This window comes from Dendropsophus ebraccatus, chromosome 13, assembly GCF_027789765.1.
Source record: "Dendropsophus ebraccatus isolate aDenEbr1 chromosome 13, aDenEbr1.pat, whole genome shotgun sequence".
Lineage (NCBI taxonomy): Eukaryota > Metazoa > Chordata > Amphibia > Anura > Hylidae > Dendropsophus > Dendropsophus ebraccatus.
The window spans coordinates 35,455,925-35,473,764 of record NC_091466.1 but is presented as its reverse complement, the minus strand read 5'-3'; the positions used below and the strand labels follow the sequence as shown (position 1 = coordinate 35,473,764).

The 17,840-nt window shown below is 45.2% G+C and overlaps 1 protein-coding gene across 1 annotated transcript in view; it reads right to left on the bottom strand.

The window, feature by feature from the left end:
• GALNT16 (polypeptide N-acetylgalactosaminyltransferase 16) overlaps positions 1–17,840 on the bottom strand; it is a 106,925-nt gene that overhangs the window by 33,690 nt on the left and 55,395 nt on the right. Inside the window, exons 4-5 of the mRNA XM_069950338.1 lie at positions 15,957–16,024; positions 14,408–14,473 (exon numbers count right to left, since the gene is read on the bottom strand). Of these exons, the coding sequence (XP_069806439.1) occupies positions 14,408–14,473; positions 15,957–16,024 (134 nt within the window). The remainder of the gene's footprint in view (positions 1–14,407; positions 14,474–15,956; positions 16,025–17,840) is intronic.

The window sequence follows — 17,840 nt, the reverse complement described above, 5'->3', positions numbered from 1 at the left end:
GTATACAGATCCCACACACCAGTCCTATCCCCCTGTATACAGACTAGGGCTGGGCGGTATACCGTCAAAATACCGATACCGTCACTGGCGTCGGTTAACCGACCTCAACTCTGCCAGGACGGTATCTGCGGTATTTCACCCCCCCTCACCCGGCGGCCGCATGCTCTGCATCCCTCAGATCTCTCTCCCTGATCCTCCGATTCACCTCCCAATACCAGCCAGGGCACACATATGCAAGGTATGGAAGAACCTGCTGCGGGGGGCTGAAGATGAAGAGACTGACAGGCTGCGCACAGGCGTGCTGTGTGCTCAGCGCTGCCGCCGGCGGCTCATTTCTCCTAGCTTCTTTGGAAGCTGCACCGTGTGCCCTGCCCCCCCCCCTCTCCCGTACATGAAGTGGCTGCAGGAGGTCAGCTATAGGTCGGCATATCCTCGCTCCCATGGGCACCGCACTCTCTCCCGCACAGGAATCCTCGGCGCCCGTTATCTTTTGCTGGAAGCAGCCATGTGTGACGCTCTGCCCGGGACACAGATACATGTGCTACATCACTGAGTGACAGGGGCCGAGGATTCCTGTGGGGGGTGCGGAGGGGGGGGGGGGGGCTGAAGAGAGAGAGCGGTGCTCGGGGAGCACGGAGGTGCCGACCCATACCTGACCCCAACTGTGTGTGTGTGGGGGGGGGGGGGGATAGGGGGGACAGAACAGCATGTGACAGTGACTGGGGGTAGAGAAATGAATAGATAGGAGGTAGATAGATAGATAGATAGATAGATAGATAGATAGATAGATAGATATCTATCTCTCTATCTCTTATCTATCTATCTATCTCTCTATCTCCTATCTCTCTATCTATCTATCTCATATCTATCTATCTATTATCTATCTATCTAACTCTCTATCTGTCTATCTATCTCCTTCCTATCTGTCTATCTATCTCTATCTCCTATCTATCTATCTCCTATCTATCTCCTATCTATCTCCTATCTATCTATCTCCTATCTATCTCCTATCTATCTATCTATCTATCTATCTATCTATCTATCTATCTATCTATCTCCTATCTATCTATCTATCTATCTATCTATCTATCATCTATCTCTCTCTCTATCTCCTATCTATCTCCTATCTATCTATCTATCTATTATCTATCTATTATCTATCTATCTCTCTATCTGTCTATCTATCTCCTTCCTATCTGTCTATCTATCTATCATCTATCTCTCTATCTCCTATCTATCTCCTATCTATCTATCTATCTATCTATCTATTATCTATCTATCTCTCTATCTGTCTATCTATCTCCTTCCTATCTGTCTATCTATCTCCTTCCTATCTGTCTGTCTATGCTGTATAGATAGATAGATAGATAGATAGATATGGCTAACAATATAGGCAGCACACTAAACGAACTGTGGGTGCCAGCAGACGAATCCCAGACCTTTGACCAAGTCAGCTTGTAAAAAAAATACTCTGCAGCACTCCGATGGTAATACAAACGTGAAAATGTGAATTTATTCCATATAACAATGTACAGCAAACTTCACAAGTAATATATGACGTTTTGGCGTCTCCTATGCCATTTTTAAGTGCCACTTGAAAATGGTGTAGGAGATGCCAAAACATTGTGTATTACTTGTGAAGTTTGCTGCACATTGTTATATGGAATAAATTCACGTTTGTATTACCTTTGGAAAATAGGGTTTTCAAAAGGGGTGTTGCTTTTAAAAGGGGCGTGTCATAATTATCGTTGAATTTATCGTTACCGCGACGACATGTACGATAAACCGCGATATTCATTTAGGCTATTATCGCCCAGCCCTAATACAGACCCCCCACACACCAGTACTCTCCCCCTGTATACAGACCCCCCACACACCAGTCCTCTCCCCCTGTATACAGACCCCCCACACCAGTCCTCTCCCCTGTATACAGACCCTACTCACCAGTCCTCTCCCCTGTATACAGACCCCCCACACACCAGTCCTCTCCCCCTGTATACAGACCCCCCACACCAGTCCTCTCCCCTGTATACAGACCCTACTCACCAGTACTCTCCCCTGTATACAGACCCCACACACACCAGTCCTCCCCCATGTTACTGTGGACATTGCAGCTTCCTTCCCTCTCTTTCTGCAGGAGTGAATGGTGCAGCAGCTCACTACTTCCTGCTTGTAAGGTCAACACAACTCCTTCCCTTCTGGTCGAAGCCCCGTCCCTCCTGATGAGATCACACTGACTCCTCACTCCTGACCAAGTCAGAGATCAGAGTCAGAGATCAGATATCACTTCATTTTCTTACCTGAATACTGCAAGCTAGGGGCTGCCTGGCAATTGAAGTGAAAGTGAAACTAAAACTGAATGGGGACTACTAACTACTGACATTTCACAGATCAGATATTACACATTATTTAATCAGAAGTCGGGTATAAGTAGTCAGTAGTCAGAGTCAGTAGTCAGAGTCAGTAGTCAGAGTCAGTAGTCAGAGTCAGTAGTCAGAGTCAGTAGTCAATAATCAGAGTCAGTAATCAGAGTGAGTAGTCAAGAGTCAGTAATCAGAGTGAGTAATCAGAGTGAGTAGTCAGTAATCAGAGTGAGTAGTCAGTAATCAGAGTCAGTAATCAGTCAGTAGTCAGTAATCAGAGTGATTAGTCAGAAGTCAGAGTCAGTAATCAGAGTCATTAGTCAGAGTCAGTAATCAGAATCAGTAGTCAGTCAGTAGTCAGAGTCAGTAATCAGAGTGAGTAGTCAGAAATCAGAGTCAGTAGTCAGTAGTCAGAGTCAGTAGTCAGAGTCAGTAGTCAGAGTCAGTAATCAGAGTCAGTAATCAGAGTCAGTAATCAGAGTCAGTAATCAGTCAGTAATCAGAGTCAGTAATCAGAGTCAGTAATCAGAGTCAGTAGTCAGTAATCAAAGTCAGTAGTCAGTAATCAGAGTGATTAGTCAGAAGTCAGAGTCAGTAATCAGAATCAGTAGTCAGAGTCAGTAGTCAGAGTCAGTAATCAGAGTGAGTAGTCAGAAATCAGAGTCAGTAGTCAGTAATCAGAGTCAGTAATCAGAGTCAATTATCAGAGTCAGTAGTCAATAATCAGAGTCAGTAATCAGAGTGAGTAGTCAAGAGTCAGTAATCAGAGTGAGTAATCAGAGTGAGTAGTCAGTAATCAGAGTGAGTAGTCAGTAATCAGAGTGAGTAGTCAGTAATCAGAGTCAGTAATCAGTCAGTAGTCAGTAATCAGAGTGATTAGTCAGAAGTCAGAAGTCAGAGTCAGTAATCAGAGTCATTAGTCAGAGTCAGTAATCAGAGTCAGTAATCAGAGTCAGTAATCAGTCAGTAGTCAGTAATCAGAGTCAGTAATCAGAGTGAGTAGTCAGTAATCAGAGTGAGTAGTCAGTAATCAGAGTCAGTAATCAGTCAGTAGTCAGTAATCAGAGTGATTAGTCAGAAGTCAGAGTCAGTAATCAGAGTCATTAGTCAGAGTCAGTAATCAGAATCAGTAGTCAGAGTCAGTAATCAGAGTGAGTAGTCAGAAATCAGAGTCAGTAGTCAGTAATCAGAGTCAGTAATCAGAGTGAGTAGTCAGAGTCAGTAATCAGAGTCAGTAATCAGAGTCAGTAATCAGAAGTCAGAGTCAGTTATCAGAGTCAGTAATCAAAATCAGTAGTCACTTTTGTGTCAAAATGATTCTTGAATTTGACTTTTGACTATGTCCTAATATGGACACTGTACACTCAGAAACACAGACCCAACAAAGAATATTGGTAAATTTCACAAATCTGAGAAACCCTCCAGGCCATTATCATGTGCATATATGCCATGCAGACACAATGCTGTTTATGCATCATACTGTACATATGACATAAGGTAAGCAGTTCCTATTGTACATGCTTCATCATGTTTTCCACAAGTAGAATACAGTATATTAGTATGTATTCTCACATCGCTAACAGAACAATAATGCAACTGATATATAATCATCTTTCGAAATTAAGGCAATTACAATGTGAAAATGTATTCATATTTTCTAATACTGAAGGGGTATTCCAACCAAGAGCTAAAAAATTAAATGCTCCCAAACCTAGCTGGTTGTACTCACCAAGTTCCCCTGAGAATTTTGAACCGTCTCCCATCTTTCTAGCTGCTGCTGTTCCTGAGTTACAAGTTTTTCTAAAAGCCGGTCTATATCCAAGATGGTGCTGATCACAAAACTACTTTTCCCATCATGCAGTGCTTCTCCCTGATTGGTCAGTTCACATACTACATTGAACAGTAAACACAGGACTGTGCAACTGAAGCTACAACTGAAAGAGAGCAACCCTGACAGAGCAGGGAGAGGGGGAAAAAGGGGAGAGAGATGGGATACAGAGGAGAGAGGGGAGAAGCATGGGAGGGGGCTGGTGGCCATGAGGGAGGCTGTCATCTATGTCCAGGGGGGATCTGGGTTGCAGCATGGGAGGGAGCTGTCACGGCCGCGGCGGCGTCCCGTGTTCCGGGCCGCCGCCGCGACCTCCCCCTGCCCCATGCAGCTGCCGGGGTCCTTGTGCAGGGACCCGGCGCTGCTGCTAGTTCGGCCCCTGGGGGCGCCTCACCTCTCCTCCGCTCCTGTCTCCGTCTGTGCCGGCCGGCGCGCGCGTCCCCGCCTCCTAGGGCGCGCGCGCGCCGGCTGTCTCAGATTTAAAGGGCCAGTCCGCCCTTAATTGGTTAGTTGCACCAATCACTCCCTATAAATCCCAGCATGCCCTGTCCCTTGTGTTGGAGCCTCTATATGCTTCCCATAGCGTTTGGCCCAGCCCCCTGTTGTTCCTGATTCCTATCCGCTACCTGGTCCCAAGTCCTTGTTCCTGATACCTATCCGCTACCTGGTCCCTAGTCCTTGTTCCTGGTTCCTGCTTCCCTGTCACTCCATTGCTCCTGTGTTCAGCCTGTCACCTGCGGTTACGCCTACAGACCTCTGCCAGCACTATCTCCTGCCTACTGCTCCTGCCACGCCTCGCCTGCCGTCACTAGCAACCAAGCCAGGGGTAGCGACCTGGGGGTCGCCTGCCGCAGCAAGTCCATCCCGCCTTGCGGCGGGCTCTGGTGAATACCAGCGGCCCCTTAGACTCCGCTCCCTGGTGAGGTTAGTGCCATCGCTGGTGATGGTCCAGTGGATCCACTACTCCAGGCATTACAGGAGCTGAGGGACATGCAGGAGGATGTCAGCTGGTGTCGGGATAAGGGGTGGGGTGAGGGGTGGCAAGGTGTTGAGCATGAGAGCAAGCCAGTGGCTGTGCGGGAGGGGGGTATCATCTTCTGTATCCTCCCTCACTTTGCTGGGCAGTTTTATAATAGCTAACCCAGCTGACTCCGAAGGTGGGGGCCAGAAGGAGAGAGTTGGGAGAAATAGCCCCAAAACTATTATTTGCTTTGGAGCTATGTGTGGGCTATTTAAAGCGACTCTGTACCCACAATCTGACCCCCCCAAACCACTTGTACCTTCGGATAGCTGCTTTTAATCCAAGATCTGTCCTGGGGTCCGTTCGGCAGGGGATGCAGTTATTGTCATAAAAACAACTTTTAATCCGGCAGCGCTGTGTCTAACGGCCGGGGCTTACATTTGTATATGCATTAGGCTGCCACCACCTCTCCGTCCTTCCTCCCCACCCTCCTCATCATTAGGAATGATCCAGGAACATTTACTGCTGTTTGAGCTTTGCACAGGTGTATTAACGATCCATCCCATGTTCATTATAAACACAGGTGGGGAATAGGAAGCAATCTGCCTGGAGCATTCCTAATGATGAGGAGGGTGGGGAGGAAGGTCAGAGAGGGTGTGCCAGCCTAATGCATATACAAATGTAAGCCCTGGCCGCTAGACACAGCGCTGCAGGATTACAAGTTGTTTTTATGACAATAACTGCATCACCTGCCAAACGGACCCCAGGACAGATCTTGGATTAAAAGCAGCTATCTGAAGGTACAAGTGGTTTGGGGGGGTCAGATTGTGGGTACAGAGTCGCTTTAACAATGCAACAACTTTAAGCTATGTAGCAATAAGCCTGATGTGTAACATACAGTATATCTATTATTATTATTATTTTTTTTAGAGCCCAGTTGCAGAGAGGGACATTTTTATGTTCCTTTTCTATGTGTCTTCTATGACACCCCTCTGATTAGCTGAAACTTCATTAATACATTGCTCTAGTCAGCAGAGGATTAGCCCTTAAAGGCATGACATTACAGCCCCATGGCCGTCTAATACTCTGTGCAGAGAAAACAAGTAACATTATAGTAATGAAACCTCAGACAGCTCCCAGAGGAAACACCAGCTCTGAATTGATGATCCATTAATATAGAAGGGACATTAAATCTAAACTCTCATTTTAACTTGCTCTGAAGTCGAGTGCAATCTGTTTAGTCCCTGTTCTATGACAGGAATGCTGACTGATAGTCCAGAACAATGTCCGCCCTGATCAATAATTTTAGCTTATGTTCCTTCCTTGAGTTACAAAGATAGGTGTAGTTGCTCTTTCTATTAGGACAACCCTTTAATTACCCAGCCCCCCCTCCTCTCTCACACACACACACCACCACCACCAGCTTATCCTCACTTACAGAAGAATTGTCTACATGGGACAAGTTTCATAAACTTTGGCATTTTTTTGATAATATTAGTCCAAAGGTCAGTAGTGTAGTTATAGGGGTCACAGAGGTCACAGCTGGAGCAGGGTCCCTAACCAGAGGAACTTACAGGACCCCCTTACCACACTAGGCTTGCTACCCCCAACATCATCCAGTTACTGTACATAAATGCTCTCCTAAGTGAACAGTCAGAAAATCAGATGCTGTGCTCATCCATCACACAAACACATCATGAGCCCTCTCCTTCTATCTATGAGCTACTAGTACCCTAACTAAAGACAGGCCACCTCTTCACACCCGTCTCTGGATGCTACACATATGTACTAGACTTGAAATAGTTGTCTAGGGGCTCCTGATCACATGATCCCATGCTAGGGCTATATTGCTGAGTGCCTTAAAGGGAATCTATCAGCAGGTTAAAGGGGTTGTCCGGCGCAAAAAAATTATTCACAGAATAACACACATTACAAAGTTATACAACTTTGTAATGTATGTTATGTCTGTGAATGGCCCCCTTCCCCGTGTCCCACCACCCCCACCCGTGTACCCGGAAGTGTGGTGCGCTATACATACCTGTCACGTGCCGACCACGGTCTCCGATCCTCTGCAGTGACGTCTTCTTCGGGCGGCCAGCGGATCTTCCCGAGTGCCGGCCGCCCTCTGCAGCGTCATCCGAAGCTCAGCCGCGATTGGCTGAGCACAGTTATGCTCAGCCAATCGCGGCTGAGCTTCGGATGACGCTGCATAATTTTTTTGCGCCGGACAACCCCTTTAAGGCTATTATCTGAAGGCAGCATTAAGTGCTGTTAAATTCAGCACTGTCTCACTTCTTACATTAGCTTTTATAAAATCACAGTTTCTAAGCTGCAGACTACTATAAAACACTCTGGGAGAGATTTATCAAACATGGTGTAAAGTGAAACTGGCTCGGTTGCCCCTAGCAACCAATCAGATTCCACCTTTCATTTTCCAAAGGAGTCTGTGAGGAATGAAAGGTGGAATCTGATTGGTTGCTAGGGGCAACTGAGCCAGTTCTACTTTATACTGTGTTTAATAAATCTACCCATCTATGTGTATACTGTAGTCAGTATTTTCTGGTGACAGGTTCCCTGTGAGGAGACGTTACAGGGGCCCAAGCTGATTCTGTGCACTAGAGCCCTTAAGGGTGCGTTCACACCTACAGGATCTGCAGCAGATCTGCAGCAGATTTGATGCTGTGTTCAGTTATTTAAATGAAATCTGCTGCAGAAAATCTGCTGCAGATCCTGTAGGTGTGAACGCACCATTAAGGGGTATTCCAACTTAAAGCGTAACTGTCATTTCAGGGCCATTTTTCTGAAAACATTAAATATCAACAGTACAAGCGATTTTAAGAAACTCTGTAATAGGTTTTATGTACTAAAAGAGTTTCCTTCTGTACTGAAAAAGCAATCTCCCAGCCTCCCCCCTCACATCAAATGAAGCAGGATTTCTGTGTCCATTATGTGGCTATGGAGAGGGGAGGGGCTGTTAGGAGTGACTGAGCACGGAGCAGTCCTGCAGAGCACAACACCCTACAATCTTCTCTCAGTAAGTTCATAGATAAGCACTGACCTTTCTGACACCTGAATTTAGCGTTTTAGGTGCCCAGAGAGTCTACAAACAGCTGACCTTCATGTCACCTCTTCCTGCTCCCTCATCTCTCTCAGCCCCTCCCCCCTTCATAGGCTTACAATGGAGAGAGCAGAGCCCGTCTTCACTGGCTTCTCTGTAATGAAGACGTGTTTGCCTGATAATGCACAGATAAGAAGTCAGGGGGGGAGGCTGGGAGATTGCTTCTTGAGTACAGAAGGAGGCTTTTTGGCTGATGAAACCTATTACAGAGTTTCTTAAAATGGCTTATACTACTGATTTCTGCAATAAAAAAAAAAAAACATGACAGTTACGCTTTAACCCCTTAACGACCGAGGGCGTAAGTGTACGCCCCCAAAACCCGTGCCTTAACGCAAACGGGCGTACATTTACGCCCGCGGTTTCCCCGATCGCTGCGTGTACACACGCAGCGATCGGGGAAGATGGCCTGCTATAATGTATAGCAGGCCATCCCTGCTTGTCGGCACGGGGGGTGATTAACCCCTCCCGTGCTGACGATCGCCGCTATTGGCTGATCAATTCAGATCAGCATATGGCGGCGATCTGCAGCTTTCCGGGTCACCGGTGACCCGATGGCCCGGAAAGCAATGGCGGTCGGTGCTGTCCGAGGACGACACCAACCGCCATTACTGTTAAAAGTAACGGTGGCCACGGTGCCACGTCCCGATCGCCGGGACCGGCCGGCCAGGAGCGGCCGGCCGATCACGGCGATATAACTACCCCATGAAAGGGTTAAATACCTGCTGTGGACACCTCAGCTAGGTAGCTGAGGTGTCCAGAGCAGGTATTGACCCATACTCACCGGATCCAGCGTCCCGATCGCGTCTTCCGGGTTCCGAACGCGACTTCCGGGTTCCGAACGCGTCATCGTCTTCGTCGGCGTCTTCGTCTTTTTCCGGCGGTCCCCATCGGTAATCATCGGCTCCAGCGTCGTCAAACTTCGGCTTTTTCCGGAATTGGCGTTCTACTGCCCCCTAGCGGCTTATAAGTGTATATAATACACATATCAGTAGCTATAGGGTTGAAGAAAGATTTTTTTTTTTTTTTCTATTTTCCGCACCCTATCGCCGCTGAGTGCTGATCAGCATCGCACGTAAGTGCGCCGCTGATCAGCAACTCCTCCTTTTTGGCGTAGAGTGTTTTTTTCCTATATATTACAGCCACGGTCTGCTTATAAGTGCCGCACATAAGTGCGGCATTTATCAGCAACTCCTTTCTTGGCGTAGTTTTTTTTTTTATACTTAATGTTAAAAAAACATGTAAAAAACACCATTACACTACACGGAATAAAGTTTTACACTACACCACTACATACCCCATATACCAATCCCCGTATAAAGATGACCCCCAGGGTGTTTTCGGTGTCGGACGCATACGCTATTATTGCCTCCGACACCGAAACAGCCAGTGAGGATGAATGGGGGGGGTCCTTTGTTCCTCCATTCATCCTCATCCTCATCATCCAGTGACGTGTCTGGGGGTAGCGTAGCGTACGCTGCCCCCCAGACACGTCTTTTCCGCCAGTACCGTCCCAATAAGAGATCACGGTATGGCGTGAAATTCTACAAACTCTGTGAGCGTACCTCTGGGTACACTTACACATTTAGGGTACGTGCACACTGCGGAATGGTGAAGGATAACCCTTTGTGCATTCCGCAGCTGGCACCCGCCGGCGGACTGATGCAGGCGCGCGTCTCCACCCGTGTCATAGACTCCATGTTATGCTTGGGCGGATTCCATCGTCCATCCAAAGAATGAACACATTTGACGGAGAGCGGAATCCGCCCGTGCATAGAATGGAGTCTATGACACGGACGGAGACGCGCACCCGCATCAGTCTGCCGGTGGGTGCCAGCTGCGGAATGCACAAAGGGTTATCCTTCGCCATTCCGCAGTGTGCACTTAGAGTGTATGAAGGAAGGGACACCCAAATCCAGCCCCAGATGCCCCCAGATGCCCCCTCCCCCCCATCCTCGGAGTTAGTGGGGAGATCGTCCGGGAACTGATCTTCCCACTGCTGGATAAAGGTTACCACCTGTACGGGGATAACTTTTATACCAGCACCCCCTCTTCCGGTCCCTCACTGCCCTGTAGCTTGCGGCACGATCCGAACATATCAGAAGTAGTAATAGCGCCCTAATATTTAGCAGCCATGGAGCGGACCCAGCGCTTCTGGATATGAAGGACCCCGTATCGCACCAGGACAACATTTTCCAGGTGACGTCCCCCACACTGGAAAACAGGAGACCCCAGAAGAAGTGCAGAGTGTGGCGTAACAGGGGGATCAGGAAGGACACCATTTTCCAGTGTGACACCTGTCCTGATCCCCCCGGCCTCTGCATACTGGATCGCTCCAAGGTGCACCACACGTCACTGGGGTTCTACATTATCTAAATTCTGTCCCTTATTCCTATTTTAGGGGTCACGTTGATCCAGGGATTATTCTGATCGCCATTATGGAGTCGGGAAGGAATTTTTTCCCTGTGATGAGGCTACTGTTGTCTGCCTTACGAGGGTTTTTTGCCTTCCTCTGGATCAACACAGGTTGAGTTTGATGGACACCTGTCATTTTCAACCTTATAAACTAATAATTGGCCTAATACCCCCAAATAAATTAGAATTGTCCCTTTTTCCCCAGCTAAATAGGTATGGCCGCCATTCCCATTAGAGGATGCCATGATGCAATTACAGAGCCTCTGTGCGGCCAGGACAGTAGAAACCCCCGACAAGTGACCCCATTCTGGAAACTACACCCCATAAGGAATCTAACAAGGGGGGCAGCGGGGATATGGCCCCCTGGTGACGGCCACATTTGGGACGTGAAAATGAAAAAAATTGTATTTTTTATTTTCACGGCACATGTTCTACATATGTGCCTGTTACCAGTGGGGTCCATATGCTCACTGCACCCCTTGTTAGATTCCTTATGGGGTGTAGTTTCCAGAATGGGGTCAGTTGTGGGGGGTTTCTACTGTCCTGGCAGCACAGGAGCTTTGTAATTGCGACATGGCCTCCATCCTCCATTCCAGCCTCTAAATGGCGCTCTGTCCCTTTGGTGGCTTGCCCTGTGCCCATATGGCACATTATGTCCACATGTGGGGTATTTTCGTACTCAGGGGAAATTACCCTACACGCTTTGCGTTTATTTTCTTTTTTAACCCCTTGTGGAAATGGAAAAAAATCAAGGCTAGACCAACATTTGGTGTAATTTGTTTTAAATTTTTACTCTAAATCATTAATCTTGTCTTGATTTTTTCATTTTCACAAGGGGCTAAAAAATAAAAAAAACACAAAATTTGTAGAGCAATTTCCCCTGAGTACGGAAATACCCCACATGTGGACATAAAGCGCCATGCGGGTGCAGGGTAAGCCTCCAAAGGGAAGGAGCGCCATTTGGTTTTTTGAGGCTGGATTTGGCTGGAATGAATTTCGAGGGGCCATGTTGCATTTAAAAGGCCCCTGTGTTGCCAAGACAGTTGAAACCCCCCACAAGTGACCCCATTATGGAAACTACACCTCTCAGGGAATGTAACAAGGGGTGTAGTGAGCATATGGACCCCACTGGTGACGGGCACAAATATGGAACAATGTGGCGTGAAAATGAAATATTACATTTTTTACACTATAATGTTGGTCTAGCCTTGAATTTATTATTTTCACAAGGGGTTAAAAGAGAAAAAAACACACAAAATGTTTAGAGCAATTTCCCCCGAGTCCGTAAATACCCCACATGTGGACATAAAGCGCCATGTGGGCGCAGGGCAAGCCTCCGAAGGGAAGGAGCGCTATTTGGATTTTGGAGGTTGGATTTGGCTAGAATGGATGATGAACGCCATGTCGCATTTATAGAGCCCTTGTGCTGCCAAGACAGTGGAAACCCCCCACAAGTGACCCCATTCTGGAAACTACACCCCTCAAGGAATCTAACAAGGGGTGCAGTGAGGATATGGACCCCTTGATGACGGGCACATTTTTGCAGTGAAAGTGAAAAAATGAAATTTTTCACTTTCACGTCACATTGTTCCACATTTGTGCCAGTCACCAGTGGGGTCCATATGCTCACTGCACCCCTTGTTAGATTCCTTGAGGGGTGTAGTTTCCAGAATGGGGTCACTTGTGGGGGGTTTCCAGTGTTTTGGCAGCACGAGGGCTCTGTAAATGCGACGTGGCCCTTGAAATCCATTCCAGTAAAATCCAGCTTGCAAAAGCCAATTGGCGCTCCTTCCCTTTGGAGGCTCGTCCTGCGCCCCCTTGGCACTTTATGTCCACATGTAAGGTATTTCCGTACTCGGGAGAAACTGCGCTACATGTTTTGTGTTTTTTTTTTCTTTTATCCCTTTGTGAAAATGAAAAATTGGAGTCTAGAACAACGTTTTAGTGTAAAAAATACTTTTGTCTTTTTTCACGCCATATTGTTGGGAAAATCTGTGAAGCACCTGTGGGGTCCAGATGCTCACCGCACCCCTTGTTACATTCCTTGAGGGGTGTAGTTTTCTAAATAGTGTCCCTTTAGGGGTGTTTTTTAGGTTTTGGCACCCCAGAGCCTCTGCCAAGCTGAAGTGATACAGTCAGAAATGACCAAATATAACGGAGCCATTGAAATGCACTAGGCGCTCCCTTATATCTGAGGCTTGTGGTTGCGTCAAATAGCGCAATAGGGTCACATATGGGGTATTTCTATAAACTGCAGAAACGGGGCAATAAATATTGGGGTGCATTTCTCTGGTAATAAGTTTATAATTATGAAAAATATTGGATTACAATAAAATCTCTGCACAGAAAATTAAAATTTTCAAATTTCTTACACACTTAGCTTTTATTTCTATGACTCCCCTAAAGGGTTAAAAAACTTTCTGGATCTGCTTTTGCAGAGTTTGGGGGGTGCAGTTTCTGAAATGGGGTGCTTTGTGGGGCTTTCTAACATACAGGCCCCTCAAATACACTTTTAACCTGAACAGGTCCATAAAAATATCTGATTTTGAAATTTTACTGAAAATTTGGAAATTTGCTGCTAATGTTTTACGCTTAATATATAATTTATGTGGCATAACCATTTTCTGTATAAGCAGAAAAGGTTTAAAGTTGGAAAAATGCATTTTTTTACAATTTTTCACGTTATTTTGTTTTTTTTCATAAAGATTCGTTATAAGTATCGACTCCAATTTACAAGAAATGTGAAGTACAATATGTCACGAGAAAACAATCTCAGAATCAGCCGGATAGGTAAAAGCATCCCGAAGTTATTAATGAATAAAGTGACACAGGTCATATTCATAAAATTTGCTCCGGTCCTTAAGGGGTTAAAGAGACTCTGTCAGGTTTCTGTTGTTCTATCTCAGGGTGGCATAAACTAGTGACAGAGAAGCTGAACAGATTAATGTATCACTTACATTGTTCTGTGCGGCTGATTCAGAGATATCGTCCTAAATAACATGAGCAATAAGTAGTCATCTCTGTTATGTGCATAAGCCCATTAGTCCTGGATATTCATGAGAAGCAGAAAACTCCACCCACCAGCTGCTGATTGGTAGTTATCGACCCACGATGTATATAGGCAGCAACTGGCAATCAGCAGCTGGAGGGTGGGGAAAGGGGTGTGGCAAGAATCCTATTCTCCTGCATATTAGGAGATCGACTGAACAGAATGGTATAAGTAATATACCAATCTGTTCAGCATTTCTGTCACTAGTTTATGTTGCCCTCATTTAAGGGGGGATAAACCTAGTGAAAGATTCCCTTTAAAACTTACTTGTGCCCAAGTAAGAGCTCTTTCCGGTAGCTCCATAGAGAATGAATAGAGCTGCAGGTCACATGCAGTACCCGCGGTTATAGTAAAAACAAAGCAGCCGGGGGCTGATATGGAGATCGCCCGGGGGTATGAAGGTCACCCCCCCCCCCAAACCAACAAGTTAGTTTTAGATTACCCCTTTAAGTCTTTAGCAATGTCCCTGTCATACGTTGATGGTATAGCTCACAAAAATGAGAGAATTTCTGGTACAACCCAGCCCTTTTCCAAGAAAAGTTACCTTGCAGGATCCAAGAACAGAATTTTTTTTTAAACATTAACCTAAATTTACAAATTTTTCAGACTAATTTACCAGAATCTATATAAAAGACTGTGATAGAAATCTTGGTAAGTATCATGCATTGTGTCGCACCTTCTCTCCGGGTATTTCTCAAGCATTTAACCTTGGGTATTTTCGTGAGGAGCTGGCAGTCATCGGCTGTGGAAAGAAGACAAGAAACAAATAATTGGCACATTGTAATTATGATTCGCCTCAAAAAAAACAACTCCCAGGAGTGTTTCCATAGAAGAATCTGCTTTCACTTATTATCATATTAATCAGACTGACAGCACTAATCCTCTCTGCTAAAGTGCACTCATGCTCATCTGCTCAGATAGAAAGCACTTCACAGAGCGAACGCCTTGATGTCTCCTCATCAGGCCCATTCACGCAGAAACCACACTCAATTACAGCTACAGCCAATGCACAACTTGTCTGCAAACAGATCTGGGCACCAAGCAGCTACAAATAGATGCCATCCTCTCAACGCAACACATGGCAGGATGATAGATTATTAATGTCAATCACTAAGAAGAAGTTTATTGCTTTATTTTCTTACATTTTTTAAGCTAAACCTTAACCAAGAATATACAGTTCCCTCTGACTGTGTATGTTCTCTGCTTTAATAAGCAATCCCTGTTTGTTATACAGAATTTATCTTATGTACATATATGATGGTATAGGAGACTGCTACTTCTTACAGCTGCTGCAAAGAAATCACCGCGCATGCGTCGCCTTGCCAATACCTACATCAACATTTCACAACTTTTCCTGGGTGTCTGGGGGAAGTTTGCCCATTGCATGCACCATCTGGAGACTGGCACAGTACAATCTAGCCTGGTGTCAGGACCTGTGTGCAGGCCAGGGCCCTGAAAACAGGAGGTGGCCTTTTGGCTAAGATTAAGTGCAGCATGGGTCTGATCTGGCGTTTAATTAAGAACCCAACAAAGAGGCTGATCAAAGCTGATGGTGCTCGGAGAAGCCCACAGGGACTACCCCGATGACTTGTGGTTCGGACAACATGAAAGTTATAACAAGTTCCCTCTAAAGGAGGTTCTGCCACCATGAACACATTCCCAATCCACAAGACGTGGATAATGTAGGAAAACCCCTGCAAGCATAAAAAAAAAACAGGTTAGTACTCTTTAAATGAGCAATTTAAAGGGGTTTTCCAGGTCTTTAAAGGGGTACTCTGACATGAGAAAAATTCTGGGTGCACAGCACTGCACCAGTTAACTTGATGGCAAATAAAACATAACCTAATGCAGCCTAGTGTGTAACAAACGTTGCAATTTAGCTTTGATCTTTAATACTTTGGAGGAGAATAGGACCCATGGAAAGTGTGTAGATGCCGACGAATTATAATCAGGCATCTCAACTATGGCTAATGCATAGATTGTGTTTATCGTCTGATGTGCTGCGACCAAAGAGCAGACAATGGGTTCTGTCCTGGAAATCTGTGCAGTAGGAATCTGTATAAGAAACTCTTACATCTACAAAACCCATAAATAGATTCCATCTGCTATATAGAATAACACCTTGTGCACTCACACGGCAGAATTAGCTCATCTCACTCATGTAGTATGCATCATTATAGCTGAGAAGATTCAAATATAGAAAACAGGAAAAAAAAAATTCTCACCGTCAGCACTATAGTCATCCACTAAAATAATCTCCTGTATCAAATTTGGAGGGCTTCGAATTAAAACACTGTCAGAGAGATAAGAGGTTCATGAATTATGCACCTTATTAGAGAATGCACACAGTATATAACGTATCCTATGCTCACTAGTTATATTGCTCTGCCCATGACAATGTCCCAACTCTGGAAAGATTCATATCCCTAAAGTGACCCACGTCACTGGTATCCTGATATATGCAATAACAGGGAACTCCAGTGAAAATCTGTTTCGGTCAAATCAGCTGGTTTGAGAAAGTTATATAGATTTGTAATTTACTTTACTTTAAAAATCTCATGTCTTCCCATACTTCAGCTGCTGTATGTCCTGCAGGAAGTGGTGTATTCTTTCCAGTGCTCTCTGCTGCCACAGCTGTCTGTGTCAGGAACTGTCCAGAGCAGTAACAAATCCCCATAGGGGGGCTGTGTTCACACTACGTATATTTCAGTCAGTATATTTCAATCAGTATTGCAACCAAAACCAGGAGTGGATTAAAAACACAGAAAGGATCTGTTCACACAATGGTGAAATTGAGTGGATGGCCGCCATTTAATGGCAAATATTTGCTGTTATTTTAGAACAACAGCTGTTATATTGAAATAATGGCAGTTATTTACTGTTATATGGCGGCCATCCACTCAATTTCAACATAGTGTGAACAGATCCTTTCTGTGTTTTTAATCTACTCCTGGTTTTGGTTGCAATACTGACTGAAATATACTGACTGAAATATACGCAGTGTGAACATAGCCTTAACCTGTATTGCTCTGGACAGATCCTGTCTCGGACAGGAGTTGCAGCAGAAAACACTGTGTCAGACTGGAAAGAATACACCACTTCTTGCAGGACATACAGCAGCTGATTGGTACTGGAAGACTGGATATTTTTAAATAGAAGTTACTGTAATTACAAATCTCTATAGCTTTCTGAAACCAGTTGTTCTGAAAGAAAAAGTTTTCGCTGGAGTTCCCCGTTAATGCATATATAGGATACCTGTGACATTAATAAACGTTAACATTTGAAGCCTTATGTTGCAACAATAAAACATTTAAAGGGAAATTTAACAGTAGGTTTGTACATACAAACCTGCTGACATGTACCTGTAAGAGAAGAGATGTAGATTCCAACACAGGTTTCCTCTGTTGCACCATTTTTTGGCATTAACCAAAGGAGATATGTAAATGAGCCCGTTTGGTTCACTGGGGGCATCCCTTGGCCGCCATCCTGTCCGCCTGCCAGCTCGTTCATTGCCCGTTATGCATATTCATACATGCATTAGTAGGGATGTCTCCCTCCCCAAATCTCATGCAATAACAGCGCCAAGCTAGTGTTACTGTGAGAGATCTGGGCCGAGAAGAGAGACCTCACTACTTATTCATCTATAACTAGGAGGCAATGAACAAGCTGACGGGCGTAAAATATCTCCTACTCTTCCCCTACAGGTACATATCATCCCGCCCCATCAAAACTGTTAATGTCTCTACAACATATCCACTGTTTCTTAAAAGTGACAGGTGCGCTTTAAGTTATTGAGCAATATATGACCAATGGCCATATAAAGGAAAAGACAACTCATGAGGGTAATGGGTTTTACACTAAATATTAGCGGAACAAGGGTGGTCCTGTTATTCTGAAATGTCTGGCACACAAACGTTTCCTTATCTTAATGCCAATAAGGTGGAGATTGGATTGGTATTTTTGCCATGCAGACATGAGCTAATCCACAGGAAATGAATGGAAACCTAATTCCAAGTCAAACATTTGAGAGAGATTTCAGCTCATTTATACTGTAGCTGTCAAATTTCCAGCGTTCCAGGGACTGCTCTACAATTACAGGGTATAATCTC